The sequence below is a fragment of the Chaetodon auriga genome, chromosome 10, assembly GCF_051107435.1.
Source record: "Chaetodon auriga isolate fChaAug3 chromosome 10, fChaAug3.hap1, whole genome shotgun sequence".
NCBI lineage: Eukaryota > Metazoa > Chordata > Actinopteri > Chaetodontiformes > Chaetodontidae > Chaetodon > Chaetodon auriga.
The window spans coordinates 3,933,906-3,950,305 of NC_135083.1; the positions used below are offsets into that span (position 1 = coordinate 3,933,906).

At 42.9% G+C, this 16,400-nt stretch overlaps 3 protein-coding genes across 4 annotated transcripts in view; 1 reads left to right on the plus strand and 2 right to left on the minus strand.

Annotated features, from left to right (window-relative positions):
* Nucleotides 1–1,708, minus strand: part of LOC143327400 (uncharacterized) — a 29,120-nt gene extending 27,412 nt beyond the window's left edge. The window contains exons 1-3 of the mRNA XM_076741701.1: nucleotides 1,592–1,708; nucleotides 686–814; nucleotides 229–303 (exon numbers count right to left, since the gene is read on the minus strand). Of these exons, the coding sequence (XP_076597816.1) occupies nucleotides 229–303; nucleotides 686–814; nucleotides 1,592–1,663 (276 nt within the window). The 5' untranslated portion in view covers nucleotides 1,664–1,708. The remainder of the gene's footprint in view (nucleotides 1–228; nucleotides 304–685; nucleotides 815–1,591) is intronic.
* Nucleotides 1,709–5,212: 3,504 nt separating this feature from the next.
* On the plus strand, nucleotides 5,213–10,874 carry cd40 (CD40 molecule, TNF receptor superfamily member 5). Of its 2 annotated transcripts, none has more exons than XM_076740012.1 (9): nucleotides 5,213–5,370; nucleotides 5,887–5,968; nucleotides 6,780–6,902; nucleotides 7,004–7,147; nucleotides 7,323–7,416; nucleotides 8,246–8,304; nucleotides 8,757–8,852; nucleotides 8,949–8,980; nucleotides 10,205–10,874. In XM_076740012.1, the coding sequence occupies exons 1-9, from the start codon at nucleotides 5,308–5,310 to the stop codon at nucleotides 10,490–10,492; spliced, it is 981 nt and encodes a 326-aa protein (XP_076596127.1). In that variant the 5' UTR covers nucleotides 5,213–5,307; the 3' UTR covers nucleotides 10,493–10,874. The 2 variants fall into 2 exon arrangements, with proteins under 2 accessions (XP_076596127.1, XP_076596126.1); XM_076740011.1 differs by having other exon boundaries at nucleotides 5,226–5,370; nucleotides 8,949–8,974.
* Nucleotides 10,875–12,435: 1,561 nt separating this feature from the next.
* On the minus strand, nucleotides 12,436–13,891 carry irx7 (iroquois homeobox 7). The gene is made up of 2 exons (XM_076741686.1): nucleotides 13,652–13,891; nucleotides 12,436–13,394 (listed from the first exon to the last, which is right to left on the minus strand). Exons 1-2 carry the CDS (start codon nucleotides 13,877–13,879, stop codon nucleotides 12,633–12,635), a joined length of 990 nt encoding a protein of 329 aa, XP_076597801.1. The 5' UTR covers nucleotides 13,880–13,891; the 3' UTR covers nucleotides 12,436–12,632.
* Between the last annotated feature and the right edge of the window lie 2,509 nt (nucleotides 13,892–16,400).

Sequence of the window (16,400 nt, forward strand, 5' to 3'; positions counted from 1 at the left end):
ATAATATAAACTTGAGCATTAGCACTTTATCAGGAACACATTTTAATTTGTCCAGTACTTTGGCTTCTGACCAAATACTTGCAGAAACGAATGACAATCCAATCAGCCTCAGGTGTACTTTGTGTTTAATTATAATTCTAAACATTATGCTTGCCAGCATTGTTAGCGTGTTAGCACTCCACAGAGCGGCTGGTACAGCTGCAGACTTTTGTTTTCCTTTAAACTCACCTGAAGAACCCGTTTCTGCCACCTGTAGCGGCCGTGCTTGTGAACACTGAAGTTGTACTGTGAGGGCTGCTGTTCCTGAAACAGCAGCCAAAAGCACAAACGACAGACATTAATACCGAATGGGAAAATACCTTTCAGTCATTACAAGGAACTTTTTGTCCTTTGAAGGCGTAGAACATAAACCACAAAAATCCACCTTGAAAATACCTCTCAGCCTCAGAGTGGCCAGAGTTTTCCTTGAGAACCGATTAAGCAGGCTGAGCAGCTTATGACACGACAACATCTGAAGAGCAGCAGGCACTCACACACGTGTGTAAGGCACAGGTCTGTCATTTTACATGGCAGGTTCCAGAAGCTCTCTGAGGGCTCTTTTGCAGTTTGTGCCTTGTTCTGGGGCTGGTGATCCAGCTCCCAGCCCACAGAAGATTGAGGAAGCCTGCTTTAAAATGCAGCGTACCTCTTCAGCCAGGCTCCTCTGTTTGAGCAGCTCCGTCCGATCCTTCCTGGCCTCGTTCAGAGCGTCCTCGATGGACAACTCGCCACTCTTCACCTTGTTCATGATGCTCAGCTGCATCTCATTGCTCAGCTGAAAGCACAACAGCCAGGAAAGTAAAGATAAACTGTGTTAATACGTGCGAGCTGTTAGGGTAAATGCTTCTATTGTGAAGCACGGCTGTATGTGAACAATTATGGTTCATATTTCACAAAATATGCAGCCTAAAGTGACAAAATCAAGCCCTTTAAAGGGCCCTTTCAGTTGCAAACTATCACATAGCTCCTATATAATTTCTACAAAACTATTTCAAGACCTCACATTCCTCCATTTAGTTGTCATGTAGTATTTAGCTTCAGCAATGCTTCACAGGAGCACCGCTTAGGTGTTCTTTCAGATAGGCGATGGTTGATAAAGGAGATGAGATGAGTCAGTCTCAGCTCAGTGGAATTATAAAGAGGAACTATCGTACAATCAGCATCTGCATCTGCTCAACACGTGCTGTGACAGGAACGCACTGTCTTCCTTAAATCAGTCATTATCTGTCAAGTTTCTGAGTAAATAAGCGCTCCTTTGAGGGAAACTACAAGCAGCAGGGAAGTCGGCTTGAATTGAGGAAGTAAAAGTGCTTGGAGTCCCCCACATACTGAACCAAAACTCTGAGTCCTCCTGCTGCACAGGCCTGACGTTAATGAAAGCGAGAGGGCTGTTTTTCCAGGAGCTCAGTACAATAAAGCTGCTCTTTTAGTTCAGTGACACCTGCACAAGCTTTGACTTCACACTTTCATACACACAGAACATTAGAGTTTCACACTTCAGGAGCCGACTGCTTGATGTTTGCTTCTCTCTGCATGTAAACTGGAATCTTACCTGTGGCAGGTCCTCAGTGTGTCTGTCCAGTCTGGACAGATTCTCCTTCTTCTTTAATCCTAAACTTGGCATTATGATTTTTTTAGATTACCCACAAAAATACGTGCAACCCCTCAGTCGGACCTGATCCTCTTTTATGGCAATGACATGCGAGGGGCTTTTTGTTTTCTCGTCATGCAAGACTTAAGCAGAGATCTGCCTCTCTGACGGGAAAACTGCGGTGATTTGTGTCCTGTGTCTGCCGCCGCCCTCCTCCAGCTCAGGTTACACCTCTTCCAGGTAGGGCAGGTAGGTCAGCCACACCCTCAGCCACACACAGGCGTTCTCTGCATTTCCAGTCAGTTTGCATGTCTGCACTCGCAGGACAATGTGCTTTACCTGCTGCATACCTCGTTTTATCCAGGAGAGAGCGCTGAGAAACCTGAGGCTTTTCCCCAGTACCCATAATAACACAAGACCTGCAGTTTATATCCACCATGGGCTCAGAATGTGATTTTACTGTACGGATTAAAAGGAAAAGAGCGCGACATCATCATATTGGAAATGGTTTCCCCATAATAACTTTCAAATAATAATAAAGGAGATTAGTTTTTTAGTTTTTTAGTTTTTAATTTTAAGCCTTTTTATGATGATTATTTTATCCCCCAAACAAATTATTACCCACAAACCTGAAAACGTCGATTCTACAAGCAAAATGTTTTCTTTCAGCTGAAAATGAACTTTATTTTGATTATTTACAGTCTGTACAGGATTTAAAGGTGAAGTCTGTCCATCTGTTAATCTATTAATTATGTTGAAATGAGTATTAAACATTTACAGAGTGAGACAACGAAAAAATATTTATAGTCTTTACCATTTTGTTGATATGCATTACTGAATTCATACATGATGATTGTTTCTCTCTCATTTAATTATTTTTGTTTTTGGTTAAATTTCTTAATTTTTAATGGTTTTATTTTGAATGTGTCAATTAAAAAAAACAATATATGTTGTTTTTGACTATTGTTTCTTGTATTTTAAGTCTTTTTTAAATGTTTTTATATTAGTAATGTGGATAAAGCTGATGCATCTCAGTGGAATATAAAACATTACAACAACCAGTTTAACAATCAAAAGTACCAACAAGCTACAGGAAAATATTAAGAGCACTCAGACAAAAACCAGTGTACACTGAACTGTATATTTCCTGAGCTTTTACCCTTTTAAAGTATGTATCAGAATCATGTGACGTGACTCTTCAGCATTATAATAATATCAATATAAACAACATGACTCCATTATATTCCATCAGATTGTACTGATGGTGTTAGTTTGTGGTGAGTTAGTGCACTTAAATCTCCAGTTACAGTTTAATAATGAAACATGTCAACATTAGAAGGCTATCAGGCATCTTTTCTGCTTGCTCTTGTCGTCTGTCCCGGTCAGCCTCTGCCCTGCCTTTCTCTTACTCAGTCTGAACTTGAGCTGATGTGCTGTGATGATTTACTGCTGGACGAGTACTCGACTACTTTGTGCATATTTACTATGTCATTTTGATCTATATATTTAGGGATTTTTAACATCTGGCCAGGAAAACAGATGAGTATGAGCCTTACTGGGTAACTCTGAGTCATTATTGTTTTGTCCTGTTTCCTGTTAAAGAATAAACGTCATCACTGGTCATACAAAAAATAGGAAGAAGAGGCATGAATGGACGATTTGTTTTAGCCGACGACACTGAAAGTGAAACAAAGAAGAACAAACGACTACAGGCCACACAAAGTGCAATTTAGTACAGCTGATGTCCCATTTGTTCTGGTGTAGTTTAGAACGTGTCTACAAACTGAATTATTGATTATAATTGATTATCAGTGACAGCAGACTGATGCTTGTGGCTCGGTGTGCTCCATAATTATTTGAGGTCATACTGACTTATGTAAATGATAAAATACAATAAAATGTCATCACATTCAGCACAGACACACTGAAGGATTTCAGCTGTAAAAGGTGAATTATCAGCAGCAGCATTATCGTTTGACACTTTTATTAATGAAGACTAATCCAGCTGAATATTCAGCAAAACTGTTGATGTGTGACTGAAGTCAAGTTTTAACCTAATATATAATTCTCAAAAACGGTCAAATGAAGTAAAATAAGTTCATATTTAATGCAGGGACAGAAAACACACGAGAAGAGACACATTAGACGTTATGTTTCAGTATTCAACACAAATATACAAAATACAAGACAAGCAGTGAGAAGTGATGAAAACTTTACACTTTTTCAAAGAAAACAGGAGAAGCTGTGTTGGGCTCATAAAAGAAAAGGCCCCGAAAATACAAAATGATGTCATACAACACAAAGGCCAAGTCAGTGATTCCCACTGAATCAATACTTCATTATACAGCAACTATTATAAGACTGTGTTAAACATACAGTCAAATGGATGGTTCTGTACATGGCTGTAGTCTGGCTTGGTTAAGCATAAGAATAATAATAATAATAACTTTATTTATGAAGTATTTTTCATGAAAAGATACTTAAGAAAACAAAATGACATGTCTGATATGAGGGGAAATCACAAAGTTCAGATGCGTAATTATGTTAATATTTCAATAAAAATGTAATCTAAAATGCCCCATTGTTGTTGTTGTTGTTGTTGTTGTTGTTGTTGTTGTCATTGGCAGATCTATAAAGAATCGAACAGGAGAAATGGTGCGTTTTGGCTGCGCCCGGTGCCTGTACCGTAATTACAGGAATACAGGGGCAACGACAAACTTCTGCTGTTGTGACTCGATTTCAGTAAAACAAAACAGGTAAATTGTTCACTTTATGGCTTTTTACTACACATGTAAAACACGGAGCACACGTGTGCAGTGATCAGTACGTGGGTGGAGGCGTTTTAGAAAACAGGGCTGCGCCTCCACCAGCAGTTAGACGGCGACCATGTGGAAACTCCCCTCGTGAAAAATTGTTGGGGAAATCCTTCATCTGGTGGGATTTCAGCCTTTACCACAGAAAAGGTGTGCCGAGAACAAGGCACACAACAACAAGCTGTTCAGCAGTACGTCACCACGTTTCTAACGTGTGTACTTAAAAGTAGTTTTGCTGTTTTGGCCCTTTCGGGGGGAGATATTGCTGCACTTATTTGCAGCTACAGTGAATCAGAATCTGCATTGAGTTTATTACACACAGGGCCTTGATGTAGATGAGCTCCACCTGTGCAGCTGTGAGAAGCTGCTTATATTCATGCATCAGTAATAATAATCCAATAATACGATCTGTACCCTCACAGGGGCCGTTCCTCTCCATAAGAAGTACTTTTGGTACTTTATGTACACTTTGCTAATCATGCTATACAATTTAAATACTTGTATTGGAGTATATGTACATCTAGGTACTTCTCCACCCACTGATGTACTGGGAAGAAATATTCCAGGTTTTCAGATTGAAGGCTGTGGCATTGAACGCCCACCTGAGGATCAGAGTCACTTCTGGGCAGTTTAGGGGCCAAACTGTATAATACGGCGCAGTTGGCAGTTTACAGAAAATGGTCAAAAAAAATAAAAGAGAAAAAAAAAAAACGGGAAATACCCGCCACTCAGCTCCATCTGACGGAGCAAGCTCCTCCTGCAGTTTAAGAGGAGGCAGAGCTCCGAGAGGAGAGACCAGGCTGCGAGTGTGAGGAGGAGGAGAGCGACGATAAGCTGCTGCTAATAACACTGTTATTCACTAAGATGCATCCACAGCAGCCGAGGAAGATGATAATGATGATGATGATGGTGATGTGGGCTTTTACGGTGAGTACACTACGCTGTTTTCTCGTTATAGAAAGGATCGATTCTGATTGGCTCAGGTGGCGCTTTTCCATCTAGTCGTGTCGTCGTAAGCTTTTAATTTAAACATCATTTCATCCTTCGTTCACTCACAAGTTTCATTTAATGAGATATTCTGCTCCAAAGTGGACAAACTGTCTCAATGGTGCGCCATAAGTCTTTTTACTTTCACTTTCGTTTTCCTCGCGCCTGCCAGCAGACTGAGGGTCGTGGTGAGAACACGCGACTTTGGCTGGATCCTGGTGCGCAAACTAACGACAGTAATAGCAAAAGAACTGATAAAGAAGCACCGAAATGCACCTGCACGGCGCTGAGTTTCAGGGCTGGCAGCTCGTTGAATGTTTGGGACTTTCCGTCACGCCCTTCACGCTCGGGCGTGAGGAAGTGCGCCAACAGTCATAAGAGTCACGACAAAAAGCGTCTCCAGAGACCACCAAGGCTTTGAGGTCGTTTATTCATGTGGATCTTTGTGTTTTGCAGTCCATGGCCGCCGCTCAGCCCGGGTGTGATCCAGCTACTCAGTACGCCGTCAATGACGACTGCTGCAATATGTGCGGGCCAGGTACGAGGACGCTCTTCCTCCCTCTGCGGACTTGGTTGCAAACTGTCAGGGGTGTGTCTAACACGGCCCCTGGGGTGTTGGACTGTAGTCACTCTTTGTTGAGGGGCTGTGAATGGGACCCCAGACCACGAAAAATGTTGAAAATATGGACAATTACGAGCATAAACATGAAGACAAAGATGGCAATAGGATGTTTAAATATAACAGCCCAGAAACATTTGTTTTTGCTTTCACTTAGCTCCCCTCTTTACCTTCGTTGGATTCTCTTTCACCATCCACTTCAAAGGAATCCTTCGCTCGTTTGCTTTCTTGCCAACACTTACAGGAGACCATGGACACCACCCTCATGTCTGTTAGATGTGGAGATACCTCAGTGAAGAGCTGAGACTATCAGTCATCAGACGTGTAATCGTCAGCTGCAACCCTGATTCCAAAAGAGATGAGATGCTTTGTGAATCAGAAATACAAGATAACCTGATAATCCTGGTACAAGGACTCAGGGACACTTCGTAAAACTGACTTAAGCAAATGACTTAAGTTTTACGCAGCTCGATTCAGTCGTTTGTCAAGCAGAAATAGTGAAAACACAGTGGAGCCAGGCTAGCTGTTTACCCCTGTTTCCAGTCCTTATGCTAAGCTAAGCTAACTGTCCTGGCTTTGTATTTAACAGTCAGACATGAGAGTGGTGTCAATCTTGTCACCTAACCCTTGGCAAGAAAGTGAATACAGGTCACCATGTACTACATACGCGTGAGACAAATACTGAAATACTGCACTGTACTGCATTTATGAAGTAACGCTGTGTTTTCAGGGACCAGCATGTCGTCCCTCAGCCTTTGTCTGGAACCTCAGTGCCAGGACTGTGGGGAGAACGAATATCAGGACAAATACACGAAAGAGCCAAAGTGTCAGCGTCAGCCGTACTGTGACCCGAGTAAGACCTCACGACAAAGCCGAGCAAACTGTTCCTATTCAGAGTGAAAGACCTCGCCTTGGTGTAGCACAGAGCACAACCTGTGACTGTTCTTCTTTCAGATAAAAACTTTCAGAATGCCATCCACGAGAGCAAGAAAAAAAGCTCCTGCACCTGCAAACTGGGATTTCACTGCTCCAGTGAAGACTGTATAACCTGTGTGCCGCACACCACCTGTGAGCCAGGACACGGGGTTCAGTCCAAAGGTGTGACACGTCGTTCTGATGCACCTTTTTTCCACACTGAACATAAAGAAAGATCAGCCATGTTTTCACGATGTGATGACTCTGTCGGCTGTCACACTTAGATTAGATTAGATTAGATTAGCCTTTAATCGAGGGAGAGCTGCAGTTAACATGCAGTGTCACACTTGTCTTTCAGGCAATCACACGCATGACACAGTGTGTCAGAAATGCCCTGAAGGCAAATATTCTGACGAGAGCTCGATGGACAGCGTCTGTAAGAAGTGGACAGAGTAAGTATGGAAACTTCAACATGTTTACATTTGAACTGAGATACCAACACCCAAAAAACACGAGAGTGCTGTCGGCCTTCTTAGCCAACGTGCATTTTCTAAAATGTTGAAATGTTCTTATGAGTAGGGCCTCCAGCTTTAGGTCGTCAGCCTGTGCTTGAACTCATAAATGAATTCACCAATGTGTCAAAACGCTTGAAAAGGATTAGTTAATGTAATGGCTCGTTTATCCACTTCTGAAAGCATCAGCGTTTATAAAGTGGAGCAAGATGCTGCTGTCATGGAGGAGACACAGTAATCAATGAGGATAACTGCACACACTTCCAGACAATCTTCCACTTGATTGTACACACCGAAAGGGATCAAAGCAGCTTTATTGAAAATGAAAAAACAGACTGAGAGAACAGATCAAATCCGACCTTCTGCTTTACCTCGGCCGTTCTGCGTCTCTGTGTTTGCTGGGTCACACAAAGAGCCAAATCCTTATTGGACATAAAACTGCTGACAAATTGGATGAAAAACCTGAATCATTGAATCAGAGGGGTCAGTAAATGCTCTTTGGTAGTGACACACCCCCAAATAAGGGACTGTGTTTTAGACGAATGGTGTTTGATCCCTCCAGTAGTCTCAAAGACCTGGATAGTCCGTGCTTTGACGCTGTTCTGGAGGCTTGTAGTGGCCCAAAACCTGACTGCCTTCTGTGGGACGCTAACTTTAGCAAATGGCGGCCTTCTTTTTAGACATTTCAGGACAAACAATCACCTGAACCTGTCGATCCCAATAAGAAACCAGGCATTATCCTTCAACTCTGAATTCTTTTTTTTTGCAGGTGTGGGAAAGGACAAAAAATTCAACAAATCGGAACAGACGTTTCTGACAACATCTGCGGTGAGTTCTGTGTAGGCAGATGAATCGTAAAGGTTTATCGCTGCCATGTGCAGCTGTGTGGTTAGCGGTGTCTGACTCAAAGCAAAACTGGAGGTGAGGAGGCGGCACATTGTATAAATCTGTGTTGGTTTGCGGTTTTGAGCGTGGGATTAAGAGCTTTTACTTACACACTGTTTACATCTGTGTATAGACTCCACCGTGCTTCAGTAGCTCAAGAATCTTTTTATTAGAGTTAAAAAGTAAACATGGACGCCATGAAAGCGTCTTTTCTCCAAACCTTTTTTTTTGTGCTTCCTCTGCTGAAATGCAAATGTGTGGTAGATGTGAAAGTTACCTTTTTCAGTCAGGTGCTGTAAACCCGCTTCCTGCCATGGAGGACGTTTATTGAGCGTTCTGTATTCCTCTCTGTGATGTTGTGGTTAATACCTTTGTCTCTTCTTCGTGTCTTGCAGTGGAAACCCCACGGACACACGTAGCTCTGATCTTGGCTGTGGTTGCTGTGATTGTGGTTATACTTATAGCTGTCCTCATGATTTTCCTGTGCAGAGGTGAGCTGTGCTCTCAGTGTCGTCTCTTCAAGGAGTCAAAGAAACAGTAATCCACTAAAAACACTTATGTTCTGTCTTTTCTTCCCTTTCTTCAAGGTAAACGAGGCAATGCGAAAGCAAAGGTAAAGGTAAATGTTATTTTTATCTTGCTTTGCTGACTGCTGCATCAGTCTCTTTCATGCACCTTATACAAAACCCTGATTCCAAAAAAAAGCTGAAAGCAGCACAAAGACAATATATTTAAGGTTTGAGCTCATCAGCTTCAACACGTTTCAAAATGTTAAGACAGGAGCAACTAAAGACTGGGAAAGATGTGGAGCTCCAAAAACACCTGTTTGGAACATTCCACAGGTAAACAGGCTCATTGGTAACAGGTGATAGTATCATGATTGGGTGTGAAAGTAGCATCCTGGAAAGGATCAGTCATTCACAAGTGAGGAAGGAGGAGGTTCACCACTTTGTGAACACATGATTGGATGAAGGAGATTAATACATGAGCTCAGGAACGCTGTTGTTTGCAGATGATTTCATTGTTTTTATTTCCAAACTTTTTTGGAATCAGGGTTGTATTTAAGTAAGCAGGAAATCTCTGTAAAGCCAATAATTGCACCTAAAGGTGCAGTAAGTGATTCTGGAGAAAGATGACCGTTGAGATTCATTCCCAGTTTGTCCAGTACTGATTCTTTGGGACCCAAAGTGTCAGCGTATGACGACCTGGGAATGAGTCTCGACAGTCAGCTGCCTCTGATTGGTTGTTTTGATTTGGTGGGTTCTTGTAAATGCCATTAGAAGGACATGAAGGTGCCGCAGGAACCAGGTTTGTCTCAGTGACAACTTTCAGGAAAACTGGCAAAAAGATCTGCAGAAGCTTTAATGTTCACATTGTCTCAGTTTACTGTGAATGATTCCGTTCTTTCTGGCTTCTGGCTGAGAGATGAGAAACTCGATCCCACTTTCATATCTGCATGCTGAACAGGAAGCTGCAGTTGGTGGTCAGTTTAGCTTAGATTGGAAATAAGGGGAACCAGCGAGCCTGGCTTTATCTAGACATAACAAAATCTGGCTCTGGAGGTCTTTAATTAACTTTTGTTGAATCCGTACAAAAGCTGAGCCGCAAAAACAAGAAATTGTGTTTACTTTTCGACAGGCTCCCTGTGTTTACAGCTGTTATGCTAAGCTAAAACTGTTATTTTAAATGACATTTAACGTTTGGTTCTGCGGGTCTGCATCTCATTTAAACACACCAAAAGAAACAAAAAATGTTGCCTTGAATTCCAACACATTTGCTCAACTTCTTGCCATTGCCACAGTTAAAAATGTTTCTACATTTTAACACTGTCTTCCTCGTGCAGGGCTGTGTTGAATCGTGTCTGGGAGAACAACACGAGCCTCTGAGAGAATCCAGGGGACTCATAACAACCCCGACGGAGCCCGTTGACGAAGAGTCCACGCTGCCGGAGGTGCAGTCCTCACAAGACGAGGGTTTTCCAAGGACACCGGAGGAAAACGAGGATGAGCCGAGCCAGGAGATGTCACCGGACGTACTTTTAACTGAAAATGGAAAAATTGTGACACAGGAGAACGGCAAAGCAGAAGTCCTCTCCCGGCAGGAATCACAAACGCAGACGTTTACACACTGAAAGACGGCTGTCACTTGTTGATAGAGTGTAATTATGAATGTAACCTGTTGTGTATTGTTGCCCCAATTTTCACTTGTACATAATTCTCCCCCTAAAGATGTATGTAGTTGCCTTAATTGTAAACAATAAATTTAAAGTTGTATATATTAGCTATATTAGCGGATGATAACTCTGACGGTAGCATTTTGTAAGTTAAAATTTCATTTTCACTGTGTGTATATAACGTGTTTTGATTTAGTCGCCAATGTTTATGTTAATTCTCTGCAAAATACTTTTGCACATATTTGCACCAGGTGCAAAGGAATGGCAATGTTTGTGTATGGGATTTGCATGTAATTTAAAAGCTTTTAATTTGCATTAAAGTTTATGCAACTTGAAGTTGAAATCATGGGAGTGTTTGCTTTTCCTGCTGTGCGTCAGTCAGTGTTTAATTCAGGGCTTTAAAAGTCAGACAAAATTGAGACAGTTCCCAAAATGCTTTGGGGGATATAAACAGGAAGTCGTCCTTTGCTGTGGACTCAGTGAGCCATGCTGTGGGATGCGACTTCAGCCCACTTATTTTAGCCAATATTTGTCTATATTTTGGAACATTGGCAACATTAAAAGTATGCCGAATTAGCTACAAGCAGTACCTGTCTGCATTGTACCCATGTACGTACAGACAGCTATCACCGCAGTACTTTGATACTGAAGAAAACTTAAAAACGTGTAGATTCCCAGGCGGGTTTCGGAGTTTTCACCTGTGGTGTCCCTGCAGTCAGTGGTTTCTCAGCGGATTTAAGGACGTTTGTTCGCGGTGCATCGGAGATAAGGATGTCCTCTGAAAGCGTGAGTCACACTACTGTTAAGAATACGTGTATCGTGTCTGTTTGTTCTGCTTTGACTGAATTATTACCGCAAAACTTAGTCTGCTTTTCGATGCGCAATGCGGCCATCGGGCGCTGGAGGTTTTAAAATTCCTTAATTGCGTACAGGAGGTGTTTTGATAACTGGATTAAACTACAGTAATTAACCAACCTGTAGCTTTCACCTGTGGTGTCCCCGCAGTTTGAAAACTCTGATGGGGCAAAATCGTGCTGTAGTTACCGCCAGTTTCCTCACGGGGGCGCCAGAGAGTCGTGGATTACCACATAGTGTCTCTACAGTGACAGTTCAGCTGGATGATGTTCTTTAAGTGTCATTAATTAGCACTACAAAAGTCTATTTCATAAGGAGGCGACGTTTCATGAGTAAGTATAAACGTTTTCCATGATATTGTGTTCTATTGTGCTTATCTGTGTGTGAGAAAAGGGGCAGATAAGAGCTAATCTGCCCTCTCTGTGTTCCTGTTTGCAGGGATTTGCATGGAGAGCCAGAAGACCAGGCAGCTGCATGACAGGCCGGTCGCTCCCAGCGGCTTTCTCATTATCCCCGGATTAATGGAGGTACAGCCCTTTGAATTTACATGGGAACCTGGGTGATAGATAGCGAAGAGTCCCTCAGCCTACCCTAAACTCCACTAACACCTCAAGCGACCTCAGGGGCTGCTGCTGCTAATCTGAAGTGAATTTTAAACCTTTTACCTGAGGGGAAAATAAGAAGCGCTGACTTCCATCCACACAGGAATTTAAGAAGTCTGAGGTCTAAACTTGTTCAGAGTTTAATGGCAGGGATTACTGCAACAAACTGACCAGAAACCTGCTTAATAGACTACATTTGGGTTTGATATGCAAAGTAAAGCCAATACCGTCATTGTGCTCGTCCAGATGAGTTTTACACATAGGAGTTTTTAATATGAAAAAAAAATGGCCTTATTATTAACACAAGCAGCTGGTTGGCTAATTTTCCATTTTCTTCAAATTAAAAGTGCCATAAATGCATTAAATATGTCAGATACAGAGCAGTAAAGCACGTTGGGATTTCGCTCTAAGCTCAACTTTATTTAAGCAAAAATATTTCTTCATGATTAGACAAAGGAAACATAATTTACAGGTTGCTGATGGAAAAATACATCTACATTTATTTACACGTTTAGTCTTTGGTCTCAAATCATTTCCATTTCACTGCAAACGTCAGGAATTAACGGTCAAATCCCTGAGGTTTGAGAGTTTAAAGTGCAAAATGTGTGGGCAGTGTCTCTTATTTGTGTCTAAATACCCGCTTAGACAATCTCGTGGGTGGTGTAACATGGCGGGACAAACAGTCCGGTTCTGGAGGCCCACTCAGCCCACAGTTTTCCGGCCGGGTGGTAAATATGCTCCACGGGTTTCTTCACAGTCTCTGAGGTGGCGGTTTCTGCCAAAGACCAGATTTTGGGTTTCTGGCTGGACATGTTGTCTTTACTTTCCAAAGCAGCTGGCGTGTCAGAGTCGCTCTTTTCAACTTTCTTGACAGGTGCGAGCTCTCTGTCTTCGCGCTCGCTGGTTGGCTGCATCTCCAGCCGCTCATCCACGGGTGCCGAGCCGCCCAACGCGCTCGCGACCTGCCCGTCCGTGTCTGCGCGCTCAGTTTGCGGCTCTTCCTCGTCCCGCTCGTCCAAATGACATTTCTGCAGGGAGCCGTCGTCGTCGTCACTCTCTCCCTCCTGCTCCTCATCCTCCTCGTCTGATTTCCCCTTCGACGCCCAGCTGACCCGGTTCTCCTTCTTCAGACGTCGCCTCGCGTTGGCGAACCAGGTGGAGACCTGCGTGAGGCTCATTTTGGTGATGATGGCGAGCATGATCTTCTCGCCCTTGGTCGGATACGGGTTCTTCAGGTGCTCGTTCAGCCAGGCCTTCAGCGCCCCAGTGCTCTCTCGGGTGGCCACCTTGGCGACCCGTCCGGGATCCTCGGCTGCTCCCGGGCGGTAGGGCGGGTAGAAAGCTTCCCCGCGAGCCAGGAGCGCGTGATGGTAGGGAGAGGCGGCCTTCAAGTCGAAACCATTCTGGAAAACAGAGATGAAACGTATAAGAAGGAGCAATTACGCACGGAGCTGGTGACCCTTGACCCCCAGAGCGCACAAGTGGACAGAAGTACAATAAGGGTGGAAACACTCCTGAATTTATTTTCCTGACTTCAGTTTTTTTTAGGCTTTGAAGGCGAACCTAACTTCGAAAATCCTCAACATCAGATTTCACACACATTTTCGTTTATAGTATGAAGCATCGGAGCTTTCCGTGCGATGACTGATATTCAACTCACCATGTGTGCGATGTGCCTGTGGTGTGGATAGGGGATAAAGTTGTATCCTTGTAGTCCTGAGTACGTTATGGGGACTCCAGCTGCCATCGCTGCCAGATGCTGAGCCTGCTGCTGCTGCTGCTGCTGCACGCCCGGTGGGCATCCCAGCACCGGAATCTGATATCCAGTCGGCATGCCGACGTTCCTGTCCAAGAAGAAGCTGCCAAATCCAGTTTGCGATGCGGGCATCTTTCCTGCGTCCCGGCTTTTCGGGTTTGAGTGGCAGTCCGAGCTCCTGGATCTATTTATACACACCCAGCTGCCAGCGTGTGTGTGTGCGGGGGGAGGGTGGGGGAGGTCCCTCTGGTATTGACTGACAGCTACGTTCAAAAGACCTACAGCTTTCACTGGCGACAAATCCCATCAAAGAAGCCCTCCGCTGTTCCTTTTAGCGTTTTCGTGGAGAGGCTAAATATGCGCTACTTGCCGCAACACAGTGATTTCTGGAGAGAAGTTTCAATTCAGATGCAACCTTTTCTTTGGAGAGGTGAATAAAGAGTCAGAATTAACCGTCAGCCAAACATTTTGTGTTTTTGTCATAAAATTCAGTCATTGGGTTTGTGTCATTGCACTAATAAAACGCAAAATCTAACTTTTTTTTTTTTTTTTACATGCACAGCTCATAAAGAGAAGAATTTAAAATTTTCTCTGTTTTATTCGTTTTTTATCATGTATTTAGTTTGCCTCTTATTTAATTTTCACGACAAGGAAGCTCACACCAGCTTGATGTCATTGTTATGACGAATTTAACACCTCGTGTCGACGGAGAGCTTAAAAACTGACCTGAATTCAGTTAACAGCGTCCTGCCAGCCTCCGCCGCCGCTCCTGACGCTTCATCACCGACAGATCTGTAGTTTTGTGAATTGAATTAACCATCCCAGCATCATTGAATTACGCTAATAAACAAAGCAAATGTGTTTTACGCACGCGTAAAAGTGTCGCTGAGAAAGATTTGGTCCATTCCTCGAAATAAACTTATTCTAGTTTTTGGAGTAAAAATGACTAAAATCTGTCACATTTGTCATTCAGCCTCACATACCCTTTTTATTTGTTAATTTATTGACTGAACCATAACAAACTGCCCCTTTTAAACGTCGGATGGTGTTGTTTTGGGTGAAGCGCGGCGTTTCAATGGCCCTAATTAAACGAGGTTAAGTGAAACAGGTGTTGACTAATGTATATGATAATTGTGAGATAACAGATGCTAATGTGTGTGTGTGTGTGTGTGTGTGTGTGTGTGTGTGTGTGTGTGTGTAGGGGGGTTGTCAGAGATAAGAGGAGAAGATTACACTTCTTATTGTCCCCCCTCATGCGCTTCAAAAGCGCCACCGTCGAGCTCAGTGTTCGGGTTCAAAGGAGCAGCACACCTCGCTTATCTTGCATCATTTTGATTATTATATTAACAGTATGAAGAAGTCTAGAGCTGCTGGTGACAGCAGTGAAAATCTTACTCAGTGATAATGTGAGAGAAGAGGATGGTATGCAGTGATACTTATTCAGATGTTCCATTTAAAATCGTATTGTTTTAACTGAAATCAACTTATGTTTCAGTTTCTATTTTTCCTTCTTTGGTTGCATTTTATTCAGAGCTCCATGTAGACCCCAACACGTCCACTTCCCTGTTTTAACTGCTTTTATTTACTCTGTAGTTTCAGGTAGTTATTTTTTCTTTATTTGCTTTTCATGAACCTCATTTAAATTTTTCCCATTTTTAAAGTTGCCGCAGTGACGAGAGACACATTTAACTTCAGAAATCTCTCTCATAGCTGTTTCCTTCATTTAAACACATTTGAATGGACCTGCATATATAAGTGAGTCTAATGAGCTCACAATTCATCTGTGATGTTTGTGCCTCGCATTATCCTACGTACACACAGATTTTATTCACAAGTCAAACATTGAGTTCTGTAAAAGTGATTCGGGGCTCTGAGCGTGCGCATAAATCTGACTCTACGTACTTTAGCAGCCGTGGTCGTCACTTTGTGAAAGCTTTTCATAATTATTTGAAGCAGTGGTTGAATGCAACTAAGTGCATTTACTCAAGAACTGCACTTGTACTTTAATCCCCTCCATTTTAGTCTCTTTATCGTATAAAATAGTTCTAAAGTTTACAAAGTAGGTAAAATGTGGCAGCAGTTTATTTGAAGGGGTTTGCCGTCGTGAACATGAAGGAATCTTAATGAATGTTTATGGCTGTTGTCCATCCATCCATCGATTAGTCGATCGACAGGAAAACAATCTGCGGCTGTTTTGAGCTGAAGTGGTTTTTAAATAATAAACTGAATAACTTCAGGTTTTGGACTCTTGCTCATTGGAAACGTCATTCGGGCAAAGCTGTGATGGGAATCCTCTCACAGTTTGACATTTTGTTGAGCAGTTAAACAAATAATGAGCAGGCTGGTGTCAATAATCCGTCGACCTCTCCTGGTTTATTTCTTCCACTTTACCCTCCTGGTGTTCTGTCGTCCTCAGAGGTGTTTCTGATATTACGTCGTTTATCTGAACGTGATCATGAGCCCAGATGTGTGCAGAGAGAGAGAGAGAGAGATGCTGGGGGTGGCCTCAGATAAAACGTGGCAGAGGTGGAGGGAAAGAAGGAATTTATTTGGGTGGGGTCCAGAGAACCTAAAGCAAATTTGAACAGGAGCAACAATGGGCCGATCGGAGTGCAAAGAGAAGGAGGCTTATGGCATCAGTCGTCTACATCTC